Raw genomic sequence first — 25,656 nt, forward strand, 5'->3', positions numbered from 1 at the left:
GTAGATTCTGAGAGAACTAATATGAAGCTCTGGAGCTTTGTCAAGGCCAAACTGCTGGAACCATCTTCTCTTTCCTTGCCAGTGTGCCTCTGCCGTGCGCAGTGAAAACATACAGAGGTGGAAGAGAAGATTATCGAATTAAATCGGCCACATTTTGGATTCGAATCTCCAGGTAGGCCGGGGCCTTTCTGTGTGGAGTTTGCGCGCTCTCTCTGTGCCTGTGTGGGCTTCCTCTGGCTTCCTCCCACAGCCCAAAGAAGTGCAGTGGTGAATCTAAAGTGGCTGTAGGTGTGAATGGAAGGTAGATAAAGAGCTTAAGTGCACAGCATAAAGTCCTGTATGAGTATATGTGAAATACGAATGTGGGCTTGTAGTATAAAGTGCTCTGAGTGGTCAGTAACACTGGAAAAAGCACAATATACATGCCAGCCCAGTAAGGATTCTGAGAAGTTTTCGATTTTACCTTATATAAGCAGTAATGAATGCGTGAATAGGCAAGTGACACAACATAACTGTAGGACTGAATAACCAGCATTTGAAGTTATGGACATTTAAGACAAACATAAATACATCTTGGAAAAAAAAAGATTTTTAATGACAGATCTGGAGGCCCAAAACATTTACTTGGATGTAATTATAAAGAGGGCGGACTTCAGAATCTGTTCACACAAAGATGTCAGTCCATGGAAGCATCTGCCTTTGCCATTATTGAGGTAAACTACCAATAAAAAAAATTTACCTGGAAAAGAAATTATAAAAGGTACAGGAAAAGGAAAATGTACAACACGGTTTGCAGTGAAACAGTCGGAACTGCTCATAGGGAAGAGGTACAAGCATCTTCTCTGGGTAAAGTCCTTGTAAAGGCTTGTCTCTGTATTTCCATGGTGTGCTCTGCTGCAGCTATACAACAGCGTACTGCTGATACAGCAGCTCCCGGATCTTATAGTAGTCGTCACACAGGCAGCCTTCCAGGCCAATGCGTCCGGCCTCCGTCTGGACAAAGAGAGCGCAAACATGCACAGGTCATCCACCAGGTCTTCACACAGCAAGCCTTCACCAGCCTTGTACGTCACACCAGACCTTAAAAACAAGTGTGTTCCCCATTCCTTCCAACAAACTTGGATGAAAGCGTCTAATGAATCTGCATCAAGATTTTACAGTTAAACACCGCACTCCTTTGAGTCTCGGCTGTCTTTGATTCCCTTTTCTGGGTTGCATCTATTTTAAGTTCTTGTCAATTATGCAGTTTGTTGTTAGTATCCTGGCTCACTCCTACTTTCTCTGTAGCTCTGAAGCTTTGCCTGTGTTTCTTATTTGCATCTTTTGTCTGAGGTGGGATGTTTTAATTTGCTGCTGGAGCTTTGGTAGCCTACTTACGCACGCTGTATTTGTTTCTCTTTGTGCATAAACTACCATTTGGGGTATTTGTGCTTAAGTAAAGAAACGTTAAAGTACTCAATTTTTCAAGTCTGTCTTAGAAAAACAGTCAGGTACCTATAGAGTATCAACATTAAAACCAGTTTTCTTCCTCCTGTTCATGCAAATACACTTTAAGAGAAAACAGGAAGCAGATTTACAGCCTATTAGTTCCACCTGTTTTTCTCTACACCCCAGACTTTCCCATGACATATAAAATGATGTGCTCAGTGCACCGTAAGGAACTGCTCGGGATCCACAATCTATCATCAAACAAATGGACAACTGTGCATAGCTGCATCTGATGGCTTAGAGTCTCATGTCACTATAGCCAGGAGTGTAAAGAGAAAAGGTCTTTCAAACAGCATTTAAAACACCATTATTTGTCATTATTTAAAACACTGGCAGGTTTAATATGACTAATTGACTGGTTTTCTATCTATCTAGTATTCTTTCATGGGAAGGAAGGACACTTACTCTGCGGACGGCCACCATGTTGTTGCATACCAGCACTCCTCCCACAAACTCGGCCTGGATGCCCTCTCTCAGCAAGACTTGCTTGAAGTCAGACAGACGAGGCTCGTTGATAAACACCGACTGATGCCCTGAAATCTGAAGAGAGAGTGAAACAGGGTCAAACTTGTCCTACAAAGACTCCTTGTTCACTCTTTTGGACGCAGACTATCACAATCACATCACGAGCCTTGGGATCATTTCTGCATCACACGTTGGTCAAACGACATTAAAAGGCCAAAATAAATTTTATGCACTAATTGTAGCAGCTATTTGGGCCTAAAAGTCACTTGCTGCTCATGTTGTTTCATTTGCCAAAACAATTTGCATTACTGCAAGGAAATGAGGCTACCTGTCAAAATGAGCAGCAGCAAAAACAAGCCTTACGATCACATATTCTCTCTGAGCTGAATCGAAACAAAGCGTCCTATTTAGCATTCGTTCCACCCTCTTTAGCTTTCTTCGCAGTCAGAGGTGGGACCACTCACTCGTACAACATCACTGACCCATCTAAATGTTTGGGGCACCCTGGGAAAAACAGACTGTGTTTGATCTCTCATTCAAAAATATCTAACAACTCTACAGCAGCAAAATAAACTTGAAAGTGAATATTTGAAAGTCCTCCACTCAAACATGTGTTTAGAACATGTGCAGAGCCTGACACTGGGAGACGAAGAGAAAAAGTTTAGAGCTGGAAGATATAAGCAGAATTTTGTGAGCTCACAATTAGGAGACTATCTCAGAGCAGATAAAGATGGTTCATGAGAGTTGGCTGTAGCCCCTAGGCTTGAAAAGTAAAGTCAATGAAAACATGCCTTAAATGGCTATTGATCGACAGGGGGGTGAGAACTCTGTGTGAAAATTTGTCCACTCTTTTCTTTGATTTATGAGCTCATAAATGTTTTTCTACTTGTTTATGATCTCAGTTGCTAATTTCAAGTGTTCTTCAATATAATGTGACAGTATTGTGACAGTTATTTTGCAGGCCAAAAAGTTCCGCTTATTGGTGCAGTCGTGCATAGTCCTGATTTTTATGTGGCCCCTTGGGGGAAACCCCCTTCCAAAAGAATGATGAATAGATTAGAGTAGGGCTACTCTATGAGTCACATGTAACAATCAGTCTTAATCTAAGTGTTATTTTTGTACAGCAAAACAGCTGTACAGAAATTTGCTGTTTTGCACAAGCCAAAATTAACATCTCATTTCACATCACTAGAAAACACCATAGCACATTGCTAACCAAGCTAGCTTGCGATATCTTGTCCAATATGGGCATGGTTGGAGATGGAAAGAAAGTCAAACTTAAAGTTTTAAAAAGAAAAGTTAGAAATACATGGAAGATTGTCCAGCTTTTAAATACAGTGTGTGGATGCATTATGCAACATAAACCTTAACACAGTTTATAGGGCTAAGAAATGGTTATGCATTTTTTTGTCTGAGTCTCTCAGAAACTTAATTACTCATAATCAAATAATCAAAAAGAACTGCAAAATCATTCAAGACAGCAAGATTTCTGCTCCCCACCTCGTTTGGTGGCAGTGGTTCCAGCGTGGGAATGACATCACTCTCTTCAGAAAACTCCTTCTCGTCCTCTCCGAACAAGTTCTTCATGGCTCGCTGTGCCGTGACTGCTATGTTGATGGGGTCAATGCCAAGATCGGGGGCGATGTCCATAGCCAGCTCGCTTTCTTCCGCCTCGTCTTTCACACCCTCCTCCAGTATCACGCCGGTATCCACCTTCACTACACGCATGTCCAGCACACCGTCAATCCACGCTAGCTCCGTGTCTTTGGCCTTGCAGAACTGCAGAGAGCTCACCAAGGAGTCTTTTAACCGCACCTTTACCAGGACAGAAAACAAGATAGTATGAAGACCCTGACGAGTCTTGGAAGGATTGCAACACAATACTTCATATTTAAGGTCATAAAACACATTTAAGGTAAAAGATCAAATGCACCCATTACTAAATTTTGGGGGGGAAAAAGAAAAATAAACACACTTTATTAAAAATATAATTACACAGGCCTTAAATGAAGCTAACCTGGTAGATGTGGGTTTCACTAGTGGCATCCACAGTTTCCTGCAGTTTAGGCGTGTAAACTTTGATGTCCTTGCTAAAAGCCTTGCAGGACTCTGCCAGGTCCAGACTGGCTTCTGGTGGCCCACGAACAATCACCAGCTGTCTGGGCTTCATCTGATTGATAATCTTCTTTATGGAGTCCCCGTCAGAGCGACCCTCGTAGTCTATGTACGTGACCCTTGCTCTGTGAAGAAACAGAGATGAGGTCAAGTCTTTGAACTCTACCCTTGCTAGGACAAGAACTGCGCCAGAGACACCAGAGACTTGTTGACTACACATAACAATTTTCAGCATCATACAGGTTGATATTCAATCACGTGGAGGTGGATTCTACTGTACTGTTTGCCAATGGCCAGTTAAAATGGCTGAGAAAACACAGCCAAATTATCACAATGATCACTGACCTTATTTCAAGACTTTCTGTGCTTGAGATGCATTTTGTGGGGACTACAGACAGATCCTGGTCCATAGGTTCATCTCCATTGGTCAAACCAGATTCTAATTTGCTCTTCTCCTCCTCTGTGGCTTGCAATTCAGGAACCAGAAACTCCTCTAGCCTTTAAAAGGTAACATTGGTTTTTATTATTATATTATCATTGATAAAAGTCAGAGTTTCACATTAGTGGCCTCCTGGATTCATCAGTCATCTGATGTTTTTGTGCATTAGTATCGAGTACCTGATGATTTCTCCATACTCGTCCCATTTGATTCTCTCCTCGTGTGTGGGGAACATTGGATATGACTTTTTGGCCTGTTTGAAGAAACTGCCTTTACGGCTGCCCTCGCCCTTCATCATCAAATCGTGGTGTTTGGTTTTTACTACAGCCGACTGATCCAGATCATCATCCATATCGCTCTCATCGCTGGAGTCCACATCCACCCTGCAAACCCATAAAATAAATATTAATTCTATACTTAAAAGTTTAATTTATCTAGGAGCAGACAACTTATTTTTGCTCGGTAGCAGAATATAAATGTTTGTCATAAAAGTGTTATGACTCATCTCGCAGTTACAGATTTCCTTTTAAACAGCATGTTTGAGATTTGCAGTCTAGACCACAGTTTGCATTTTTTTCCAAACCTAATTTGCTGTCGTACTCGTGAACTGACTGATGAAACGTTTTGTAACACCAAAAGCGTCAACGAGAAAATACATGCAACCCTTAAGCTACGAGTCATCTCATGTCTTTTTCTGCAGAAACTTACTCTTTTGCTTGTTCAAGTTTTTTAGCAGTTTCTTTCTTAAGTTTCTCCTTTTCCAGGTATTCTTCCAGCTCCTTGCCTTCGAGTTTTACTCTCTTCTTGACCTGTTGTAACAAGAAAAAGTGGCAAATGGATACGGTGTAAATGACAAACTGACACGTTTTGTTTCTTCCTCAGCCGGGTCTGCATATTAGCATCAGGAGCTTCCCATGGGGCAGATATCAACCCTCTGGTACAGCAAATCAACATTATGACTACAGGCCTCACCTCCAGATCCAGCATCTTTTCTCCAGGGTTGTCGATGAGGTAGCGAGCTAAGGTTCCAGGTGTGGTGCGGTACGTCAGGATGATGGAATTTTTTGCATTTTGACACCACTGGATAAAAAGTTCTCGAGAAAACCCTGACTCAAGGTCCGGTTGGCTGCAGAGCACCACCTTGGGGCTGGGTACTCGGGCCAGGTCTGCCAGACTGTGGCACAGGGTCAAATGTCGGAATTGGAACGGGTTGTTCCTCTTGTCCTCAAAACACCTCATGAGCTTGTCACTCATCCACTCCACCTAGAAAGGATCAGTGATTAATGAATTCATGAATTATAACAATTATGTATTATTTGCTGTGCTTTCTCTGTAACAAAATTAAAGTTTTGACTGAAAAAAATCTGAATATTTCAATAGTTTCTCCGATGTGAAAAAAACCAAACAGTTAACGGTACCTGGGACTTTGAGAACTCCACTACATTGTAGCTAACATTGTTAAGCAGAGCGAGTGGGTAAGCTCCGAGCCCAGCATCCTTCGTCCTCCAAATCTGGTCCAGGAGCTGAGCCAGTTCCAGCACACGCCCAGCTGTATCTACGGCAATAAGGACATTGCCATCACCACGCAGGGTCTCCATCACATTGGCTGTGGAAGAACGGAAAAAGAGAATTACAAATGTACATAATAAAATCTGTAACCGTTACAATATGGCAGTTTGAACTCGCATAACATTGATGTAATAGTGTTAGTGTTAAAGCGCCCAGTGGCTATTGATACGTACTAAGTAGCTGCTCATCTCTTTGCTTACGACGTGGTTGTACATACGCCGCATTGAAGGAGTCTGTAATAAGTAAGGATGGACGGCTGAGGCTCTCCAATGAGCAGCCATTGAGGTGGCTGGAGTACACAGAGAAAAAGAATGCATTAACAATGAGCCAAACTAAAAACAGTAAAATTTCATTTCACATTAACGTTTTCTTTGCTTACATTTCTCTCTTGTGGTTAAAGTCCACGGCGTAAACAATCTCCTCCTCTCCATCCTTCACAATTTTCCAAATAGTGCCTCCAATCATGTGACCGGCTGGAAGAGGAGTAATGGAAAGGCCGTGCCCTTTTCCTGTCAGGTAAAAAAAATACATAAACAAACACATTGTTATATGTGGTGCATAAACAGGGAATAACACCTGACTTCTGATGTTCTGCAAATAAAACACACCTTTCAAATTGACAATCTGAGAGTATTTCAGCTGCTGGATCTTATCAAAAGCAGCATCCACATCATCAAGTGTGAACAGTGTAAAATCTTCACTGTTGTTTCGGGACTACATGGAAAGAAAGAGAGAATTTAATAAAGCAATGGTAATCAAGCCAAAAAGAACCTCTGTTAATTAAATCACGCATTACCCACATCCCCTTCTTACCTGATACAGATCGTACATAAACATCTGCCCCATCTTGTAGACAGGAATCGTGGCATAGATAGTACAGTTCAGCCCCAGTTTGCCCACAGCGTATGGCAGGGCTCCCAAGTGTATGGGGTCGGGATGGGAGAGCAGCACAGCGTCGACCTGATGAACATGTCTGGAGAGGGGGAAAAAAGAGCATTGCAGCAGGTTCAAGTCCCAGAAAAGTGGAGTGGTTTAATTCAAATCTTTATTCAATCGCACAGTCTCATCTCACAAGATCAAAATTTCTTCTTTAAAGGAGAACAATACGCATTCACAAGGGGTCCAAACAGATAATAAAGCTTTACATTTTACAAGGGAAATATAGGCTTCTACTTTGAGGACAGTTTGCGATTCATTCAAGATTAGAAGGTGCACAGTTCCAGAAACAAAGCCAACTAACATGTGCACATTGGAAATATTTAAAGTTGTGTTTAATGCTTTCCCCCTCAACAAAGATGATATTTCATGAACTGCCCTGTACCCTTAATGATGAGTTTTGACACCTCAATACATATCAATAAAGACGTGGCAACCACTGAAATAGTTTTGGTTTTTTTTTCCAGAGACCACCCTCACCAATTTCTGATACAAACCCAGTCATTTTGCTCTATAAGCAAGAGCTTCAAGGGTTACTTCTGATACTCCTGGTGTTAAGATAGCTATTCAAATTGTGTAAAAATCACTTTAGAGGTTTCCTGAGTTTGCACTAAAATAAGACTTTAAAAAACATTTTTTCTCTGGAAGTTACAATTCAACCACTGTCTCTGTAGCTGTTGTTATTAGATGTGAGAAGAGAGGAGAGTTTAGGTAGTTTGGAAGCCTCAAAAGTAGAGCTGTGCCTTTTATTCTTGACTCTATAGATGTTCATCCAACCGATACAGTTAGAAATGACGAGTATGAAATTCCTCATTGGTGATAAAGCACTATAATACACAGGGTTTTACAGCTGGAGTGCTGATAGGGCAGTATGACTGTGTGTGTATGTATATATATATATATATATATATACACACACACACACACACACACACACACACACACACACACACACACACAAACACACGTACATTTTGTCTCCAAACTGTTCAACCGGAACTGTCCTTCTGATCTAATTCTTTCGCCCAGTGAAAATCTTAACATCTACAAAATTGCCATTAGAGTATTAATTAGGATAATTCATGTTGTATATATGTATAGGAAACAGCAATAGAGCAAGAATTAGAAGACATACATTTATCCATGCTAATGAAAGCATAAAGAAGAAAAGGACTAAGTTTTGAAATCTCTTCATATATGTTGAACCTTGTGCCTGATAATCTTCTACTACAAGATGAGACAGAAAAAGTACAAATTCAACATAAGTGAGGTACATTGGGTTTTTGATGTTAAGATTTCTTCGGAGATGACTCTCAGACTCAAACAAAACCTACACCCATCGTCTAATATGTGGCATGACAGAAACCAACAAACAGAACCATATAATCTGTGGACTAGAAGCTTTTTACAATAGTATTATAAATGATGGGCTACACCTGGACCCATCTACAAAGAATGGCCAGACCAGAAATCTCTGGAGATCTACCTTTGGCGGCCCATACCCTGGGAGGGGTGACGGGCAGTAGTAGTAGTAGTATTATAAACTTTCTTTTATGGCAGTAAAAAAGTCGGCACAAGCTTTCTTTCCCCTACTTCGCGGTGGGGAGGTCAGTCATCAATAAACTAGACTGCTGTGGGTTTACTGTTTAGTGAGTTCATAAAGGCACATTTACTTTTTGCTAAGAGTTAAAAAAAAATAAAAAATAAAAATAGAAACATCAACTCTTTTTGAAAGACTGGCGGTATACTGACCTCTTCATAGCATCTATGATTTCAGTGGAGAAGTTCTCATCCCAGCCGCAGTCCAAGAGGAAGCGGAATTCATCCACCTGCAGCAGGTAACAAAGGGCAGACTCCTCCAGAACCCCTGACACGGCTGTCAGCTTGATAATGGACGTCATGGTTCTTCAGTTGTCGAGCTGAAATATAAGATTTGTGCTTGCATGTTATCCTCACCACGGAACCTTTCCTACTAACTCTAAGGCGCGTGGCTCTTTATGTGTGAGAGTGCGACTCTGCGAAAAGTCATTCAATTTAATCAACAAAGAAAACAAACACAACCATGGTTGGAGTTTGCCATTAAAATGTGTGTGAGGCTAATAGCGTAATGTTGCACAATTTTAACCAGTGATGTATGCAGCTTACAGGCTGTAAGTAAATAAAATGTAAACATAGTTTTGTCGCTAGCCACAGCTAGCTCAGAGTTGTTAGCAGATTGCCCAGCAAAGTGTATTTACAATGCTAGCTAATGAGTGTAAATGAACTAACAAAGGAGCGTGCACCATACCATTAATTGTAAAATAATGGATTAGTCCTCCGGAATAAAAAAAACAAACAAACAATCTTTTTTCTGTTATTCCCAAATTAAACCATTTTGGCTCGCGTTTTTGATAGCGGCGGACATACTTGCCGCTGCATCATGTGTGAGAGGGCAACGGAGCATACCACAAATGGTGGTGTCGTTACTAAATCATTCTAAATCTCTTCTAAAACACTACATTTAGATTTTTTTCGAAAGGTATCTGAACACATCACCTTTAACATCATATTTTCAGTGTTGGAACGTATCTAATATTCCACTACTTTGCTTTGACATTAAAATTTATTATTTAAAAATATGAAACCACCTCATCGTAAGTTTACAGTTGGTAGAATCCGATGTCCTTCGCTTGCTGAATGAGAAGCTGAAGGCCGCGGCTGGTGTAAACAGAAGGTATTATTTTAGATATTAATATTATATTCATTATTCTTTTTTGGTCGAGTCAGTGCGTTTTAATGTGCTTGTTGTACTAAAAATACAGTAACCAGTGCAGCTTAGAAATAATCCTTAACTACATCTTGAAACATATTGCTAAGGCTAACTAGCTGACAGGCTAGCTAGCCAAGTGCCTCTCTCTAGGATACCAAAAGTTTGTGATGAACGATCTGCAGACTTACCGGATATTTAGTATTCAGCTTCATATATATATATATATATAGCTGTAATGTAATGCATGGCTACCATATGAGAACTGAAGTGACCGTGGTCTGTTCTTTGACATAGCTTGATGTGCATTTAATGAGGTTTGCCTGTCAAACCTCATTGAAGTGCATAAAGAAGTGTTGTAAATCACTGTCAACGTGTACACATTCTTAGAATCTAAAGTAGGCGTTTAAAGACACTCGGTTGTTGTGCTTATTGTGCAAGCAAATGTCTGTCATTTTTAGTTGAGAACATTAGCTGATTTTGTTTTCTAGAAGTTTTTTGCAGGTCCTCTAAATCTATGAACATGGGCTACCCCAGAATACTACATGTTGCTAGAGATTACAACGTCTCTTTTAATGATTGGGACTCGCAGCATGATCAAAATAATGATGGTGGCACGATATAGATGTAGTGTTATGAAAAAGCATTCTCCCTTTCCTGATCTCTTAGTTTAAAAAACAAAAAAATTGTTTCACTGAAATGTTTGAGATCAAACAAATTTTAACATTAGACAAAGATAACCCGAGTAAATGCAAAATCTAAATCTGTGTAACTAAATGGAAAGAAATGGAATTAAAAGCAGAAAGCTGTCGTTGCGTTCATTACTTTTAATAAGTCACTTCAGTTGTAAGTGATCTGATTTCCTACACTTTTAACAGTATTTCCCCTAATTTTATTTTAGTTTACATTTACCCGTATTCATTTGAGAGCCTCATTTAAATTCATGAATTAATAACTGATTTGTTTATTTAACAGGGGTATCTATGTGGTGCCAGTATCAATGGTGTATCTTAAAAGAAGGCAATAAGATATTGCTATATTAGTATTTAGCTTTTCAAATAGCTTAAACAGAGATCAGGCTGTTCAGCAATACAGTGGTAAAGTGGTAAATGTTCCTGTATCCATTCTTCTTATTATACAAATATGAATGTCCAAATGCAATCATAAGTTTAATTTGGGAGTATAAAACCCATGCTCTTTTTCCTTTTTTTTTTTAGGTAGGAACCATGGTGAACTTGGCAGCCTTTGCCCGCCAGTACTGGGCGCACATATTTGTCCCCACGGGCTTTGTCATTGGATGGTACCTTGACAAGCAACAGGACCAGAAGTTGACAGCTTTCAGAAACAAGAGTGCTTTGTACGGAAGGTAAGAACGAGTGACTGTTCACCAAATAAAAACAAAACAAATCCCTCAGGTTATTCTTGAATTTAAACACAAGCTACTATGTTGAATTCATGGTGATGTTTGTCACTGTGTACACAATAGCCCATGGTCTGGACTTATTAGTTTAGTGCATGGATATTTTCAATTTGGCAAAGTTATAGATACATGAAATCTGCAATTTCATAAAAAATCCACCTGTAAATTTTCCTAAAAAGCTAGTAATATAAATCCTTAAGGTTACTTTGACTCCTATCTCCTATTTTTTTTTTCCCCTAAAAAAGACTCAATTAATAACCAACTGCCTTCTATATCTATGCAAATCCACTTTAATAGATTACCATATAACACTTTTTGTTTCTACACTTTTCCACTTTCAGCCGATAACTCCAGTAGTGATCTTCTGGTGTAAAACTGTGCTCATACATCATTCTGTTCTGTGAAAGCCAAACATCTTACAAAACTTCAAATTTCTCTTCTTTTTATAGGGAACTGAAACCTGGAGAGGAGGTGACCTGGAGGTAGACTGCTCTCTACTTGAAAGCCTGTGTCGTGTGGTGTGAACGAATGGGTGTCCTCAAATCACAATATTTAAGAAGACTCCTGTACCTCTGTTTTTGAGTTGTATCAACCAATAATAAAGATGCCATTAATTGAAATCATTTGGTACTTGTTAATGATTCTGGTTGTACAAGACCAAAAACGATATAAAAAATTTTATTTTTAGTTGAACAGCAAAATCACAAATGTATTATCCATTTCCAGTCGAGCTAATGAAGGCTACTTGGAGCAGACATGTTCTCCACTGAAGATCTTATTTTGTATAAAGTGATTTGATCTCTTCATGCAGTCACCATGATGGAAGAATCTAGTGCTACAGTGGTTCTGCAGTGTGGATAATCCCCTTCTCAAAAAGTAGTTCAGCCAAAGCAATCTGGGAAAAAGTAAAGGGAAAAACATGAGGATCAACCACTAATGAGAAACACAGGACCAAATAAGTGATTTCACTGTGCAGAAACCCCGTTTATACAGGTACCGATCTAAAACACTAAAAATAAGCTGCCACATACGAGACACCTTCTGCCAAAAACAAAACTAAACATAACAGAGTGTGTGAAGGTAATAATTACCCTGTCCTGCGCAGATTCACATGGGAGGCTTCCTACTGTCACAAAACCGGGATATGAATGGATCAAAAACTCGACAGCATCTGTGTACTAAGAGGAAAAACAAGTCAACCCCATCATTAGCACAGTTTACGAGACCTGACATTTGATGACAAACATCTACCAATCTTTACCTCTGGTTTTATTTCAAAACTCTTGAGCTCCTCTTTGTGGTAAACTCTGGAGTTGTCAGTGGTGTAGTAAAGATGAACGGCATCTCCGTCATTGCATAACCTGGCAATAAAGATTTACAAGACAAATGACAATGACACTTTTCTGCTTTAATTGGTAGCCTTAACATATAGTCAATAAAAAAAATCTGTGTTACCGGGCACACTGAGCACGTAGAATTCTGATTTGAGTCTGGGTAGTGATGTGTACACCCACATCCTTTACTTGTCCACCTTCCCACCTCGTAGGTGCTCCTTTCACACTGGTGACCAGTTCATCTGTGGGTGATGGTATGAATTAGAATCAAAAGCAATATCGTGACATGCATCTCATTTAAAAAAAAAAAACAAAAACTAATGCAACAATTACAGCTCTCTCCATCACATACCTGGAGTGAGAGCGGGAGGAAGGCAGTCATGAATGAAGTCTTTAGCCTTCTGATCAACAGCAGCATCCACTGGTGCGTAATTTGTTAGCCTCTTCATCAGATTATCAATTCGAGAGAAGAACTTTGCCCTGCGTGGGTCTTCCTACACAAAGATAAGTTTTGTCTTTAGCTAGTAATTGGGAGTAAATGAGGACAACACCTGAAAAGTTGGTAAAAATCACTTTATTTAAATACCTTGTCAGAGTTCTGTACCCCCATGTACGTCAGGTAGTCCAGAGGTAAACCCCGTCTAAACTCCACGTCCTCCTCCATTGCTACTTCCAATGCTGCTGGGACCAGCTGAAAAAAAGAGCAGTAAATTATGAATACCCTTTTGTAAGTATAACTGTCTTAGGCAATCCTTAGGTTAAGAAAGACAGGTGATGTATGAACCGTCAGCGAAATACTCCCCACCAGAAATCATTAGTATCATCTGTCAGCAGGAAAGACTGCTTTGATTATTACTCTTCACCTGCAATGCAAAACCACTTCATGCTGGATGCAAGATTTATACCCTTTTGCTAACTACTGGCACTGGTTTCAGAGTTTGGCCGTTGTCTTCATCTGCATGCATCACAGAGGGAAACGGGGAGGTTTTTCTACCTTTTGCAGCAGATCTCCCCAGCTGTTCTTCTGGTAAGAGGAGATGGTGATGTGCAGAGAGTGTGCATCTGGTAGGCAGTTGCCTTGATGGATAAAACCTCGAGGGAAGTAGATGAGATCTCCGGCTTCTACCACCACATCTAGGATCGGCTTACCAATGTCTGCCTGGTCGAAGTTTGCTGAAGAGAAATCACAAAGCAGACACCCCTGAGCATTAATTATATTTATTTATAATTCTGTTTTCCAAGCAAGAGAGACCATTTTATTTCCACAAATCAGTAATTTATCATTTGTAAGTGACACCACAAGACATGAAATATTTCTTTTTCTGCCCTCCTTCATCAAACCCACTCCACCATCATTCTCTTACTTTTAATTACAAGTGCTTTTTACAAAGTACCCATTCCCCTGTTGCCCCAGGATCCCATGAGGTTCAGACCCAAAGGCATCAAATAATTATGCTAATAAAACGCAACCGTTAAAAACTACTAAGAGGATTAGTTTTGTTTTGTTTTTACTCACGACTCGACAGCACGGGCAAGACCTCATCGTCTGATCTAAAAGAAAAGGAATAAAAGAGAAAATGAAAGCGTAAAAAAAAAATATATATATATATATATAAAATACCAGATATAGCAAAAATGAAACAAATTAAAACCCACATATGCAAATTTACTTAATTTATTATTGTTTTAATTGGTCTGAAGGTTCAATAAACACCCCAGTTTCACAAAAATGAGAATTTTCTGGCAATTATTTCATGGTTCAGGCTTCGCTGGGTTCAATCAACACTGATTTGGATGCTTAAGTAGTTTTGTATAAAACTTTAGTCCATCATGACCCACATACTATAAATAAGTCTGTTATGCAAGTTTGCTGATTTAAAACATTTGCAGAGGTTTACTAATGAAATGACATCGCATAATGTACACGCAGTGTGTTTGATATATTATTCTGGATTTATGATTATGCACTATTAATTCAGCAACAGCGTGACTTTAAAATTGTGGTGCTCTTTTTTGAAAGTTCCCCTGCCATTTTTCACCTTGGGCTGTACACTCGCCAGTGTTTCTTCCCCTCCAGCTGAACCACAAAGGCTTCAATGTCATCATAATGTGGAGCAAATCCTTGTGTGCCAGGTGGTGTCAGGTATCTGGTTGAAGAACACACACACACAGATCAAGACCAAAACAAATGGAGTATTCCCCAATGTGACCGATTTTTGCCCCAAATACTAACATATTGGCTCCCGCCATGCTGCCAAACTGCTCTTGGAGGATGGACAGCACGTTCCACACCGTGGAGGAGAAAGCCTGAGGATTCAGCATGCGGAGGGAGCAGCCACTCTGGGAATTGAGACACCAAGATGACTACTAATCTGCAGCACAGAGCAGATGGCGCACTGATGCAGCTAATGGAATGACTTCTATCATGCAGCAATGAAAAATATTCAAATTAAAATATTACTTAGTACATAAATATACATCTGATTTTTCTCTTAATGAAGGTGGTCCCAGAAAATATGAAAATGAGGACAAGCTTTAATGATCCCCACAGAGTGAGTGAATGCAGCTAATTTGCATCAAAGGGCCCAATTATTAGGAAAGTAATCAGGACATTAAAAATGCAGAAATCACTGAAATCTTGCTTTAGACATAATCATAAATCAGCAGCCTGCAGCACTGTGTCCCCACCTCATAGAAGTCCCACGCAGTGTATGGGAGCACTCTCCCTGGAGGATTGTGAGTCTCTCTCTTGCCATTAGTGTAACTTGTGACATCCAGGTTCACTCCATACTGAACATCTTCCTTAAATATTAAAAAAGTCAACAAATATTCAGGCCTTTTATTCCTTAATTATACTAACAGATATGACCAAACTGCTGTGGACGATTATTAGTCTGCACAATTAGAGCAGGGTTGTCTCTAATTTTACATGGCGGCCACATACAGTCGACCAGTGAAACGCCCCTTTCTATCAGTGTAAAGAAGTTTAACTAAACACTTAATCCCTGAGATATCTTAATTACTTTGGTAATGTGAATGGCTGTGGCAGAGGTCTTCATCAATAGGAAAAGCTGTAAAACTTCAGAGAAATACAGTTAAAAGCCCAAAATTTTTGTCCGACTTTACGTGTTCCAAAACTGTCCAGTGGGCCAGATTTGCCTTTGACGGGCCAAATTGACATCCCCGAATTAGAGGTTTAAAAAAGGTGCCAGTTTGGTTAAAACATTTGTGAGACTTCCAGTAACAGATTACAATCCTTAAAAGTGCCAATAAAGCCTGCCATCCATCATGTCCCCTGATAAACACAGATGGGGAGATTATGTCTTCTGTTTATCCACCCATTCTCCAAACATTTCAAGTACTTGGTTCCACTTGCACCTTCCCCTGACTCACCTGGTGCTAATTCAATGTTTTGAAAAAGAAAAAACGCAGTATCCATTTTTAAGTTTAAGACTTAGTTTCAGGTTTCTTACCTCTCTGAAAATGCGATCGAGCTCTGCTGTGGAGAACAGTCCCTTGTAGTAATCATGATTCTTACGTTGGACAAAGATGGGCTTTTTTTCCCATGTTTCCCTGAGGAAAGAGGGAAATGTATCAATACCCAAGACCTGTACTAAGAAGCATGATTTAAGTTAGTTGGTTAACCCTGGGGTTTGAGTATTGCTGCAGCAGTTCATTTCTCAGACAGGTCACTTATGCTGCAGACCTAACCTGCTCCAGAGCAGTTTATGTTCAAGATTAAAGATCAACATGTATAAAAATCACTGGCTAATGGCCAATCAGGCTTCTGGAAAATGATATCACCACTCCCAAAAGATCCCCCAGACTACTGTGCAAGAAAAATAACGTTTTAACAGTGTCTAAAGTCTTTGGACTTTCCCTGATGAGCATCAGATGAAATACAGATTCTCAGGCACAGCTTTACTCCTTTCCTCCCCTATTAGCTTCAAACAGTTTTATTGTTTTGTGAGCATTAATACATGATCCTAAAACAAGGCCCCTGTTTGTGCTTGTGGACCTTATTACATGTAAATGACGTAAATGAAAAGTGAGGTAAAGTAACTGAAGGAGCAGAATATTAAAGTGTGTACTAAAAGTTACTGGGTGTCAATAAAGGTAAAAAAATAAAATAAAATAAAAAAAAAATATATATATAACTTTATATATAAAGAGCGTCGAGATAAAGAGTGCCAGCTGTTTGTACCTGAAAAACATCTTGTCAGGAATGGGGGTGATGAGCCACTGGAACAGCTTGCTCGCTCTCTCCCTGCTGTTGTTGACTTTTGCCAGGTCTGCCAGCAGAGTCTCGAGAGGCTCAGCGCTCACACACTCCACCGTCACCTGATTCTGACAAATACACACTCTATTAGGCCTTACACGTTTTTGAAATTCAGAAGACATTAAACCTCTATCTTTACACTAGCAGGTAAACACACTCACGTGCGGAACTTCCTTCTGATTCTCCTCTTTTTGTGACGGCTTGTGAAGCTTCTTTCGCATCTTCTTCCTCTCAGCTTTCGCTTGAACTTTGACTTTGAGCTTAAAGGCTGCATTGTCCTTTTTCTTTTTCTTCTTAACTTCCACCTATAAAAACACAGAGGTTAAAACAATGCCCAGAAGACAGAAGTGTGCAGATAAAGAGGAGAGGGCTGGAGTCATTGCTGCTCCTCGTGCAGCTGTCAATCAGACACTCAGTCTTTGGTAAGTGTGTGTACCTGCACTGGAGGCTTCTTAGCCGGAGGAGGCTGGTCCGGTTTTAAATTTTGATACAAGGCAAAAGCTGACATGTGTTTGCTCTCCATTTCATACCCGATGTACCACCAACCCACGACTTCTACACATGCTCCTGTGCGCCCCTTCTTTTTCTACGAATGTTGTGTCGATTTGTTCTCTAATGGACTCTTTACCGCCACCTACAGACGTGTGCTTGATTTGACCTGATTCAATTATTTCTCCTCTTCTCCTTGTTCTTCTTCTTAAGTAAGTAAACCAGTGTGAATTTAAAAATATTTAAAACAATTTATTGTAAAAAATGTTTTGTTGTACAGCAATATGATGGCAGGAAAATAATCAAAAAATTTACCAAAAACAAAAAGGTTTTTCCCAAAAGATAATGAAGCAACAGAGAAAGGCTAATGTTTTTTCTTTCTTTATTTATTTTATAACGTTCTACATTGTTGATAGATACTGAAAACATCAAATATATGAAGCAAAATATGTGGAATTATGCAGCAAATACAAAATAGATTAGTAACTCAAATATGTCTTATATTTTTGATTCCTCAAAGTAGCCATCCTTTGCTTTGTTGACTTGGTCTTCTCTCATTGAGCTTCATGATGTAGTCACCTGAGATGGTTTTCACTTCATAGGTGGGCCTTTTCACCCACTTTTGGATGTTTGGATTCCATTCAGTGGGCATTATTATGAAAAATCAGTCCCATAGATATGGGCCTTCTACACCTGCTAGTTTGTTCAGAAGCCTTCTCGGGGTTCATTTGTGGAATTTCTTGCCTTTTTAATGGGGTTGGGACCATCAGTTCTGTTGTGCAGAAGTCAGATTGGTACACAGCTGACAGCCCTTATTTGACTTTATGTTACCTTAAATAAATAGACTCACGTTAAAGGCTCAATTAGGTAATGGACAAATTCACATACAACAGTGATAAAATATCTTAATAAAAAAATAAACAAGAAAAAGAATGAAGGCAAATAATTGCTAATTAATGAACTCGTCAGTTGAACCATTAGTTAACTATAGGCCAACGCCAACTATAAGCCACTTCACCGTTCACCTGTTAGAAGACATCTGTTTTTTATAGTCCATAATGCCGGCACCAGGTGGCGCAGTTTCACTGCATTTCCAGCGTTTGACGGCACCGTAGCATCGACACAGTTTCCCATAATGCTTTGCTGCGTGTTTGTCCAGCCGTCGCTCCAACAGTGCAGCTTTTAATGGTGCTGGAAGCGGTGCGAGATGAAAATGCTGCAACACCGCAGGCTTGTCCCGAGACTGTAGACCTGCAGATTCAGCACACGGAGATTTCTGCGGTGTGTCAGATATTCCTGGCGCCTTTCACTCAGTTTTTTAGGACATATTGGACTCCTCTATCCCGGTGAGTTGTAGCCGCTGAAGCTAACATCAGTCTGCCAGTGTAGTACAGAGCAAATGCGTTTTGTTGTGACCACTGCTGGCTAGCACGCTAGCTAGTTGGAGAGATGAGATTTGTAGCCCCTTGTGTGGTTCCCTGCAATCCCCTGGCCATCTTTAATATGTCCTCTCGTCCTCGTTGGTTCCTAGATGTGAATTTTCAAAGTCCCGAAAGGTAGTTGAGTGGATTTCTGTAGCCCCTGCTAGTCGTGAGTGTGTTTTGCTTTGATCTCGGCACACAGCCGGTGTAGTCGAGGCTTTGCTGTAATGTTGTCTGAATATGACCCACCTGGGCTGCCCCGAAAAAAATTCGATCTTTAATATTTGAACCCCCGTTTTTTTTTTTTATTGTCACCTGCAAAACCTGCGCCACGTTTATGGCGTGTAGATTGTCACAAATGTCGCTGCCAGTTCAACATCGAGCTGCTTGTCAGTCGTGATAATTCATATTCATGTTTCATGTTAATACACTGACGACAGTTTTAGCATCTCACCGGTCATCGTTTACACACCAATAATAAATAATAATTTGCTTTCATAATAGGCAGTCAATTGTAATGACATGTTTTAGTTTTAACACAACGATTGGAAAAGTTTAAAAATGGCTTTAAGTCATGGACTGCATCTTAACCACTTAATCAGTTGGCTTTTTCTCCTTCTTAGATATTATTTTCAGTGACTTTATCTCCCGGCTGTTCCACCCCATTATCTAGTATTGATTCCCATAATATGAGTAATGTGCTGCCTTGTGTTATTTGACTAAACTCAGCATTCGTTACTCCCTTGCCATCTATCATCTCGTTTATTTAAACGAGGGTAGACCGAGAATTACGTAAACTCACCAGATAACCACAACATTAAACTGAGCTCAAACAAAAACTGGACGTTATTGTTTAAGACTGAGTGCATGAAACTTTTTAAAAGCAGTGAGGGAGTTTTCCAGAGTATTGTCTTACACTCAGTGGCATCTTCTTTTGTTACACCTTTCTAGTACCAAGTTGGACCCGCCTTTGCTTTCTGAACTCTTAATTCTTTGTGGCATGGATTTAACAAGGTGATGGAAACATTCATGAGTAATTTCGGTCCTTATTGAAGTGATAGCATCACACAGTTACTGCAGATTTGTCGACTGCACATGTGGGGGTCATTTGAGTACAGTAAATTCATTGTTGTGTTTAAGCACTTTGAGATGATTTGATCTATGTAGGAAGACTGTTATCCTGCCGGAGGGCAGGGATGGACACTGTGAGCAACAATACTCTGGTACACTGTGGCATGTAAACGATGATCTGTTGGTACTAAGGCAACCAGAGTGTGACAGTGTTCCATTATACAGCCAGCAGCATGAACCATTGATAAAAGGTAGAAAAGATCCAAGCTTTCATGTTGTTTACTCCAAATTTTGTCTCTATCACCTGAAAATCACAGCAGAAATGGAGACCAGGACCAGGTAATGTTTTCCCAGTCAGAGGATTGCAAAAAAGTGAAGTTATTTACATGCTTGGTTTGACCTTCAGCGTGCCTAAATGTCTGAATGCAAGGAGGTGCTGTCATGTAATTAGCTAATTAGATATTTGCATTTATGAGTGGTTGTACCTAACGAAGTGGCCAGTGAGTGTAAGTCCACTCTGAGTGAGCTCTTTGCAGATGTAGAATACAAAGCCCTGTAGCTGATATTAAGGCAAGGCTTGGCATGTTTTTGGGAAGCCTTAGGTTTCTGCCTGGGGCACTGCTTTTAAAGCATGTTTCTATAACCAGCGAACCAGTTTTCACTCACATGTCTTTGCCCAAGGTCTCCACTTAATAGCTGCTGTATCAGAGTTGTAGGGCTGTAGCTGTGAGGTTAATTCATTTGTGCCTTTAATGAATTGCATTATCAGATTATACCTTTTGTTTACTTTTACGTTTAAGTCAGTAGATCATATTTAAGAGACAAATGAGTTTGAGTACATGTTATATTTGTACTTGACGCTTGGTGAAAGCTGCTGAATACACTCTGATTCTGAAAGAGGAGTGCAGGGAAATTGGCTTCTGTGAACACTGCACCTGGAGCTTATGTACTTTCCCCTATCTTAAAACCAATATTGATAATCGTGTCTGTATTTGTCATGTGTTATTAGAGTTCTGTCTGAGACTGGGCAGCAGTTTCTTCCTATCCGGTTAGTGCCGGTGTCTGATGTTATCACAGGAAGTGTTTTTATTTGAAGGAATTCTTCCATCTCTTGATGTTTTTCTTGCTGTGCTGAGATATGAACAAGAGCAGGTTGTTAAAGTGTTTGCGTCATGATAATAAACAACAGAGACTTGTGTTTTTTTGATGATGCAGCACAAAATCTATCATAGAGCATGCCAATAAAGATCTGTCCAAAAGCTGAAATATCACCACACAGCTGTTTGTGTGGTTAGAAATTTCCACACTTATACGGTTAGATTGTACGGAGCCCCTCTGATGACATGGTCCAAACAATAAATAAATTGTGGCCACAAAATACTACTTTGTGGGCATGAAATGGGTATAACGTGCCCACGAAATACTTATTTGTGCCCACAAAATACTATTTCGAGGACACGAAATAGGTATAACGTGCGCACGAAATGCTAATTTGTGGGTGCGAAACACGTGACCGATAACCGTGATCCTTCCCAGGCCCTTGCAGTTGGTTGACAATAAAATCTATCCCGGCGTCCGGGTCGTACTTACGTCTGTAAAGCAACCGGGCTTTCGATATCCTGTTTAAATGTCTAATAATAATGGTAATAATGGTTCCTTGCATTGCCAGGCTTTTCAAAATGCATTTGTAGCTCATTCCCAGCCTAAAATAAAACTCAATCATACTGTCTCTGTCCATGGTGTATAGGTTTAGCCTACTCTTATGCTTATGTTCTACGCAGCTGTCCAGGAATTCTATCAATATGATGTGCGCACATTATCTATTTCGTTGCCACAAATGCGTAATTCGTTGCCACGTTATACCCAATTCGTTCGCACAAATTAGCATTTTGTGCACACGTTATACCTATTTCGTGGCCTCAAAATAGTATATCGTGGCCACAAATAAGTATTTCCTGGGCACATTATACTATTTCGAGGGCACGAAGTAGTATTTTGTGGCCACAATTTATTTATTTTTTTTGGACCATGTCATCAGAGGGGCTCCATAAGATTGGACTATAGTGTGGATGAATATGGGCATTACAGGGCAGCGTGTGTTCTTCTGTGGATAAGGATATTTATCTAGTTTTTGGAGGTGTCACTGCCACGTGTTGTTTTTATTTTTATTTACTTTTTTAAGGGGTTGGCTGATTTCTTATTCTTGTGGTCACACACAGTAGCAATAAACATCTTTCACAAGACACACCAGTGTTAAAACTAGCATTTCCCAAAAGGTACAATATGCTTGCTAATATCCTTTTCTTGTTAAACACATACCTGAGGTGCACATTATTCATTTTTATCATGTCTAGTGGCCATTTAAGTGAAAAATTTGCTGTGTTACATCAGTATATTATATGCTATAGGATTAATAGTTATATAGGAGCCTCAGGGAAGTACTTGCTGCACCTCAGTACTTGCTGCTTATAAACGGTGGGAGTCACCTTGTAGATGAAAATATGAGGCTCTGGATTTGAAGTCAGTTTTTTTTTGGCATGGGATCCTGTTTGGGTTAGAAGTGAATATGCTTGATTTAAACCAAGTGCATCTGGCAGAATCCTACTGTATGAGAACCAGTATAACCAGGTTCCAGGCTGGTCAGTAGTAAAATATTGATAAGCACCTGAACAACCACAGTCGTTATCGGTGTTTATGCTAATGCTGGTCAGCTAGTCATAATGAAGCTGTTTATATTCTTTGCACTCTATTCAGGGCTGGCAGGGCAAAATATTCATAAATGTTAAATTACTTCACATTTTAATGAAAGTACACCTTAGTGCAATACACTGTATGCAAATACGTTGTCGTATGTAGGCAGGGTAACTCCAGCAACCTCAGGAAACGCACATGTGACCTTCCTTAAAGCAGTGCAGTGTGTTTGGTTGCTCTAAAAGCAGCAAAGTGGTTGCACTACCAGAGTGAGGTTTCCTGGCCCTGATGCTGATGGGATTTTCCAAACTAACAATGTGACACTTGTTATTTTTAAAATAAGTCTGTAGTTACTCACTTGGGACATAGTGTTTGTAATTGTTAGTACTTAGATGAGCAGCAGCCTCGGCTTTGTCACTGGAAGAGGTCAGACACTCAAATTGGGCAGCAAGGTGCTGTATTGGTTTACAGTCATTTCCAAGCAAGGAGGCCCATGGCTCAAATCATCTGATCTTGATAGAGTTTGCTTGTTCTCCCTGTGGCTGCATGGGTTTTGTCCAGATACTCATGCTTCCATCCATATCCAAACATATTGATGTTAAATTAATTTTGTACTGGCCATGGATGTGAGGTAGATGAAGGGCTTAAGTACAAAGAGTAAAGTGCTGTACGACTGTAGACTGATATGTGGTCAGTAAGACTAGAAAGCACTGTATGAATGAGCATCCAACCCATTCTCCACTGCCAAGTTCATTTTGGTACAGTATCCTCTTCCTGGTGGGAGCTGCACTGACAATGAGGAGTAACTCATTTTGGTTTGCTCATGAATTTTCAGATGTTTATTATTATGATGTCGCCTGTGTAGGCAGCTGGACTTATTTTATAAGTTCAATACTCCCCATCAGCTGTTAGAACTGAAGAAGCTTATTGGATGAGAGGTGAAACATCTTCAGGAATTTAAAAAAAAAAAAAGGAATCCATTTGCCTTCAGCTCAGCCACTTGAGACCATCCCCATGTTACACAGCTAATTAAATCACATGAATAATTCTTGAATTCTGTTTAGGTGTCTCTGTTTCTCAGCTTCAGACTGCTAGGTATGTCCTTGCCAGCTCACTGAGATTCTCACACCTGTGATTTTCTGACTGCTATCGCAGGCCAAAATATCTAAATATCTGCTGTGAAATGGCCCAGTTTTTATTTTCTCACTGACTGTGATGAAGAGAGAAGCGGTCAGAATTTGGCTTGATTGCTCACGATGATAATTATACCGTGGAAGGAGATGGAGGTGCTTCTTTATGGCAGTCCTGATTTGTTTTTTACCACACTAGAGTGAGAGGGTTCGGCTGTGGTTTTCAAACACTGAAGACATTAATTGCCTCGTCTTTTGTGATGAGGGCCTGGATGAATCATCAAATAGAGCTTGTGCCTTTTGACTTGGATTCTATCAAACTATTCTGCTCTTGTCAGAGAAAATGCAGAGGTTTAGAGCTACTTGAATAGCTGACTGGTCACACTATGGAGGAGTGAGCTCTGCTACTCTGCATCATCCTCTAAATCTGCTTTAAACGGCAGGAAAAGTTAGGCAACATAAACCATGGACAGCTTGTTCCATTTGTTTATTGAAACACAGAAGAATAGTTTCTTTGCACTAGAAGACAGAAGTAAATGTTTTGAGTGAAGCTTCTGACAAAAACAGATGCAGCGGCTCAGAAAATGAGAAAAGAGCAGAATGACAGTCCTGCTTTTACTTAGCAAACAGCAGCTCTTCATGCACCACCTGCAAGCAGTAGGATTTCTTGGCTCACTCATCTCCAATAATACTACAGTCACACTAGGGAAAACAGTAGTTTGGGACTTTGACATGATCAAAATTACTGCAACAAGTAAAGCACAATAAACTTGTGATCCTTTTTACCTTTTAAATGGTTGTTTTGAAGACGGGTAGGGCAAGGCTGTGACTATTTGCAGTCAGTTCCCGTCCTTAGAGCGACTATGAGGCTTCAGGATGGAGATTAAACTGCGTCGGTGTGCTGGAGAGGATTCGTAGCAGCTTTTGGAAATTGGAAATAGTTTTGTAGAAACGAGTTATCATTGAATTTGAACAAATATAAATGTTTAAAATATTATTTACATTTGTTTAGATCTGTGTTATACTGATTGTCATTTTCTTTTCATGTTGTCTGTCAAAACATCGATGGAATGAGTTCTGTTGACGTTATATTGACCATGTTTCAAGACACTAATTAGGAGAGTTTTGTATGATAATTGCTTTAAGCATTCTATCGCCCAGCTCCATAAAAATCTTGACTTCAAACATTTATATAAACTTAAAAAATCCCCAATTAGGATCATTAATGATGTAGGATTTAGAGACCACACGATATTCTGTTTTCAAGTAAAAAAAAACTGTGAAGGTCATGGATTTCAAAAAATGTAAAACTGCACAAGTTTTGTATAAAGTCAGATATAATCTGCAACTAGGAAATGTACAGAGTATTTTTTATTTTTATTTTTTGACAGAGAGGGAGACTATAACCCGAAGGCTAAGCTAAACTTCAAGACACCTAATGCACAAACAATAGTGAAAACCTTTTTTTTTTTTCATTTGTGGAGAGAATAGTTTCCCATCTGTTTCTGTCTATGTCTCTGTCTATCTATCTATCTACTGAATATAAATTTTGAGGCGAAGTCAAGGTGACGATTGTAAGTTGCTAGACTGTGGCGCATTGGGTAAGGATTATGAAGTCATTTATAAGCGTGCATAATTGAATGGGTCAGGTTTGCAATTACATGCAATCTGTTTGTGGTAATACGATGATAAATTGAAAATGGTTGCTATCTGCATACACAGAAATTCACACGAACTACTTGTCTTTAGAGTTCAGGCAGATCCTCATAGATTTGAAACAGAAATGATGAAATTCTGCCACACTTGGTTACAAAGTTGCTGCAAGATTGCGAATTACCTGCAAATTCACCTTGCCAGTTGGCAACTAGTGAGCTGAGTCCTCTATTGTAAAGTGTTGTGGTGTTGATGAGTTGATTGCCAACACGTTGCAATCAGTCTGTCTGTTTAAATGGTAGTTATTTGCAAACCTTCACCGATCTGTTTGAGAGTGATTGTCGTTGCTCCAAGTTATTCTCTACAAGATACGCAGAGATGTCACCAAACTGGAGCTCTGGGAGAGATGT

The 25,656-nt window shown here is 39.8% G+C and overlaps 4 protein-coding genes across 6 annotated transcripts in view; 2 read left to right on the plus strand and 2 right to left on the minus strand.

Annotated features, from left to right (window-relative positions):
- Positions 1-573: 573 nt before the first annotated feature.
- Positions 574-9,443, minus strand: cpsf2 (cleavage and polyadenylation specific factor 2). Its single transcript, XM_006792607.3, has 15 exons — positions 9,300-9,443; positions 8,765-8,931; positions 6,890-7,049; positions 6,685-6,790; positions 6,456-6,585; positions 6,250-6,365; positions 5,926-6,113; positions 5,480-5,770; positions 5,216-5,316; positions 4,687-4,890; positions 4,414-4,566; positions 3,971-4,193; positions 3,454-3,768; positions 1,894-2,028; positions 574-993 (listed from the first exon to the last, which is right to left on the minus strand). The coding sequence occupies exons 2-15, from the start codon at positions 8,911-8,913 to the stop codon at positions 901-903; spliced, it is 2,364 nt and encodes a 787-aa protein (XP_006792670.1). The 5' UTR covers positions 8,914-8,931; positions 9,300-9,443; the 3' UTR covers positions 574-900.
- A 153-nt stretch (positions 9,444-9,596) lies between these two features.
- On the plus strand, positions 9,597-11,798 carry ndufb1 (NADH:ubiquinone oxidoreductase subunit B1). Of its 2 annotated transcripts, none has more exons than XM_006792608.3 (3): positions 9,597-9,725; positions 10,976-11,124; positions 11,628-11,798. In XM_006792608.3, the coding sequence occupies exons 2-3, from the start codon at positions 10,985-10,987 to the stop codon at positions 11,662-11,664; spliced, it is 177 nt and encodes a 58-aa protein (XP_006792671.1). In that variant the 5' UTR covers positions 9,597-9,725; positions 10,976-10,984; the 3' UTR covers positions 11,665-11,798. The 2 variants fall into 2 exon arrangements, with proteins under 2 accessions (XP_006792671.1, XP_087708070.1); XM_087851944.1 differs by having other exon boundaries at positions 9,647-9,725; positions 10,980-11,124.
- A 42-nt stretch (positions 11,799-11,840) lies between these two features.
- On the minus strand, positions 11,841-17,369 carry riox1 (ribosomal oxygenase 1). Of its 2 annotated transcripts, none has more exons than XM_087851943.1 (15): positions 17,228-17,369; positions 16,953-17,096; positions 16,717-16,853; positions 15,986-16,085; positions 15,201-15,314; positions 14,746-14,852; positions 14,552-14,659; positions 14,029-14,063; positions 13,507-13,685; positions 13,099-13,203; positions 12,865-13,006; positions 12,634-12,754; positions 12,440-12,539; positions 12,270-12,356; positions 11,841-12,073 (listed from the first exon to the last, which is right to left on the minus strand). In XM_087851943.1, the coding sequence occupies exons 1-15, from the start codon at positions 17,312-17,314 to the stop codon at positions 12,014-12,016; spliced, it is 1,626 nt and encodes a 541-aa protein (XP_087708069.1). In that variant the 5' UTR covers positions 17,315-17,369; the 3' UTR covers positions 11,841-12,013. The 2 variants fall into 2 exon arrangements, with proteins under 2 accessions (XP_087708069.1, XP_006792672.1); XM_006792609.2 differs by having other exon boundaries at positions 16,717-16,859.
- A 1,065-nt stretch (positions 17,370-18,434) lies between these two features.
- extl3 (exostosin-like glycosyltransferase 3) overlaps positions 18,435-25,656 on the plus strand; it is a 42,923-nt gene continuing 35,701 nt past the window's right edge. Inside the window, exon 1 of the mRNA XM_006792610.3 lies at positions 18,435-18,626. The gene's annotated coding sequence lies outside the window, so the exon portion shown is untranslated. The remainder of the gene's footprint in view (positions 18,627-25,656) is intronic.

This window comes from Neolamprologus brichardi, chromosome 15 (assembly GCF_056152115.1).
Source record: "Neolamprologus brichardi isolate AB-2024 chromosome 15, ASM5615211v1, whole genome shotgun sequence".
Taxonomy (NCBI): domain Eukaryota; kingdom Metazoa; phylum Chordata; class Actinopteri; order Cichliformes; family Cichlidae; genus Neolamprologus; species Neolamprologus brichardi.

Excerpts from the sequence above, each read along its gene's own strand:
- cpsf2 (XM_006792607.3), bottom strand. The coding sequence starts at position 8,913 with ATGACGTCCATTATCAAGCTGACAGCCGTGTCAGGGGTTCTGGAGGAG. Across the intron at positions 2,029-3,453 it reads AACCACTGCCACCAAACGAG|ATTTCAGGGCATCAGTCGGT; the intron begins GTGGGGAGCAGA and ends CTCTCTCTTCAG. Across the intron at positions 994-1,893 it reads ACATGGTGGCCGTCCGCAGA|ACGGAGGCCGGACGCATTGG; the intron begins GTAAGTGTCCTT and ends CTCTTTGTCCAG.
- ndufb1 (XM_006792608.3), top strand. The coding sequence starts at position 10,985 with ATGGTGAACTTGGCAGCCTTTGCCCGCCAGTACTGGGCGCACATATTT. Across the intron at positions 11,125-11,627 it reads AAGAGTGCTTTGTACGGAAG|GGAACTGAAACCTGGAGAGG; the intron begins GTAAGAACGAGT and ends TTCTTTTTATAG.
- riox1 (XM_006792609.2), bottom strand. The coding sequence starts at position 17,314 with ATGGAGAGCAAACACATGTCAGCTTTTGCCTTGTATCAAAATTTAAAA. Across the intron at positions 16,860-16,952 it reads ATCAGAAGGAAGTTCCGCAC|AATCAGGTGACGGTGGAGTG; the intron begins GTGAGTGTGTTT and ends TGTATTTGTCAG. Across the intron at positions 14,853-15,200 it reads CTGCGTGGGACTTCTATGAG|AGTGGCTGCTCCCTCCGCAT; the intron begins GTGGGGACACAG and ends CTCAATTCCCAG.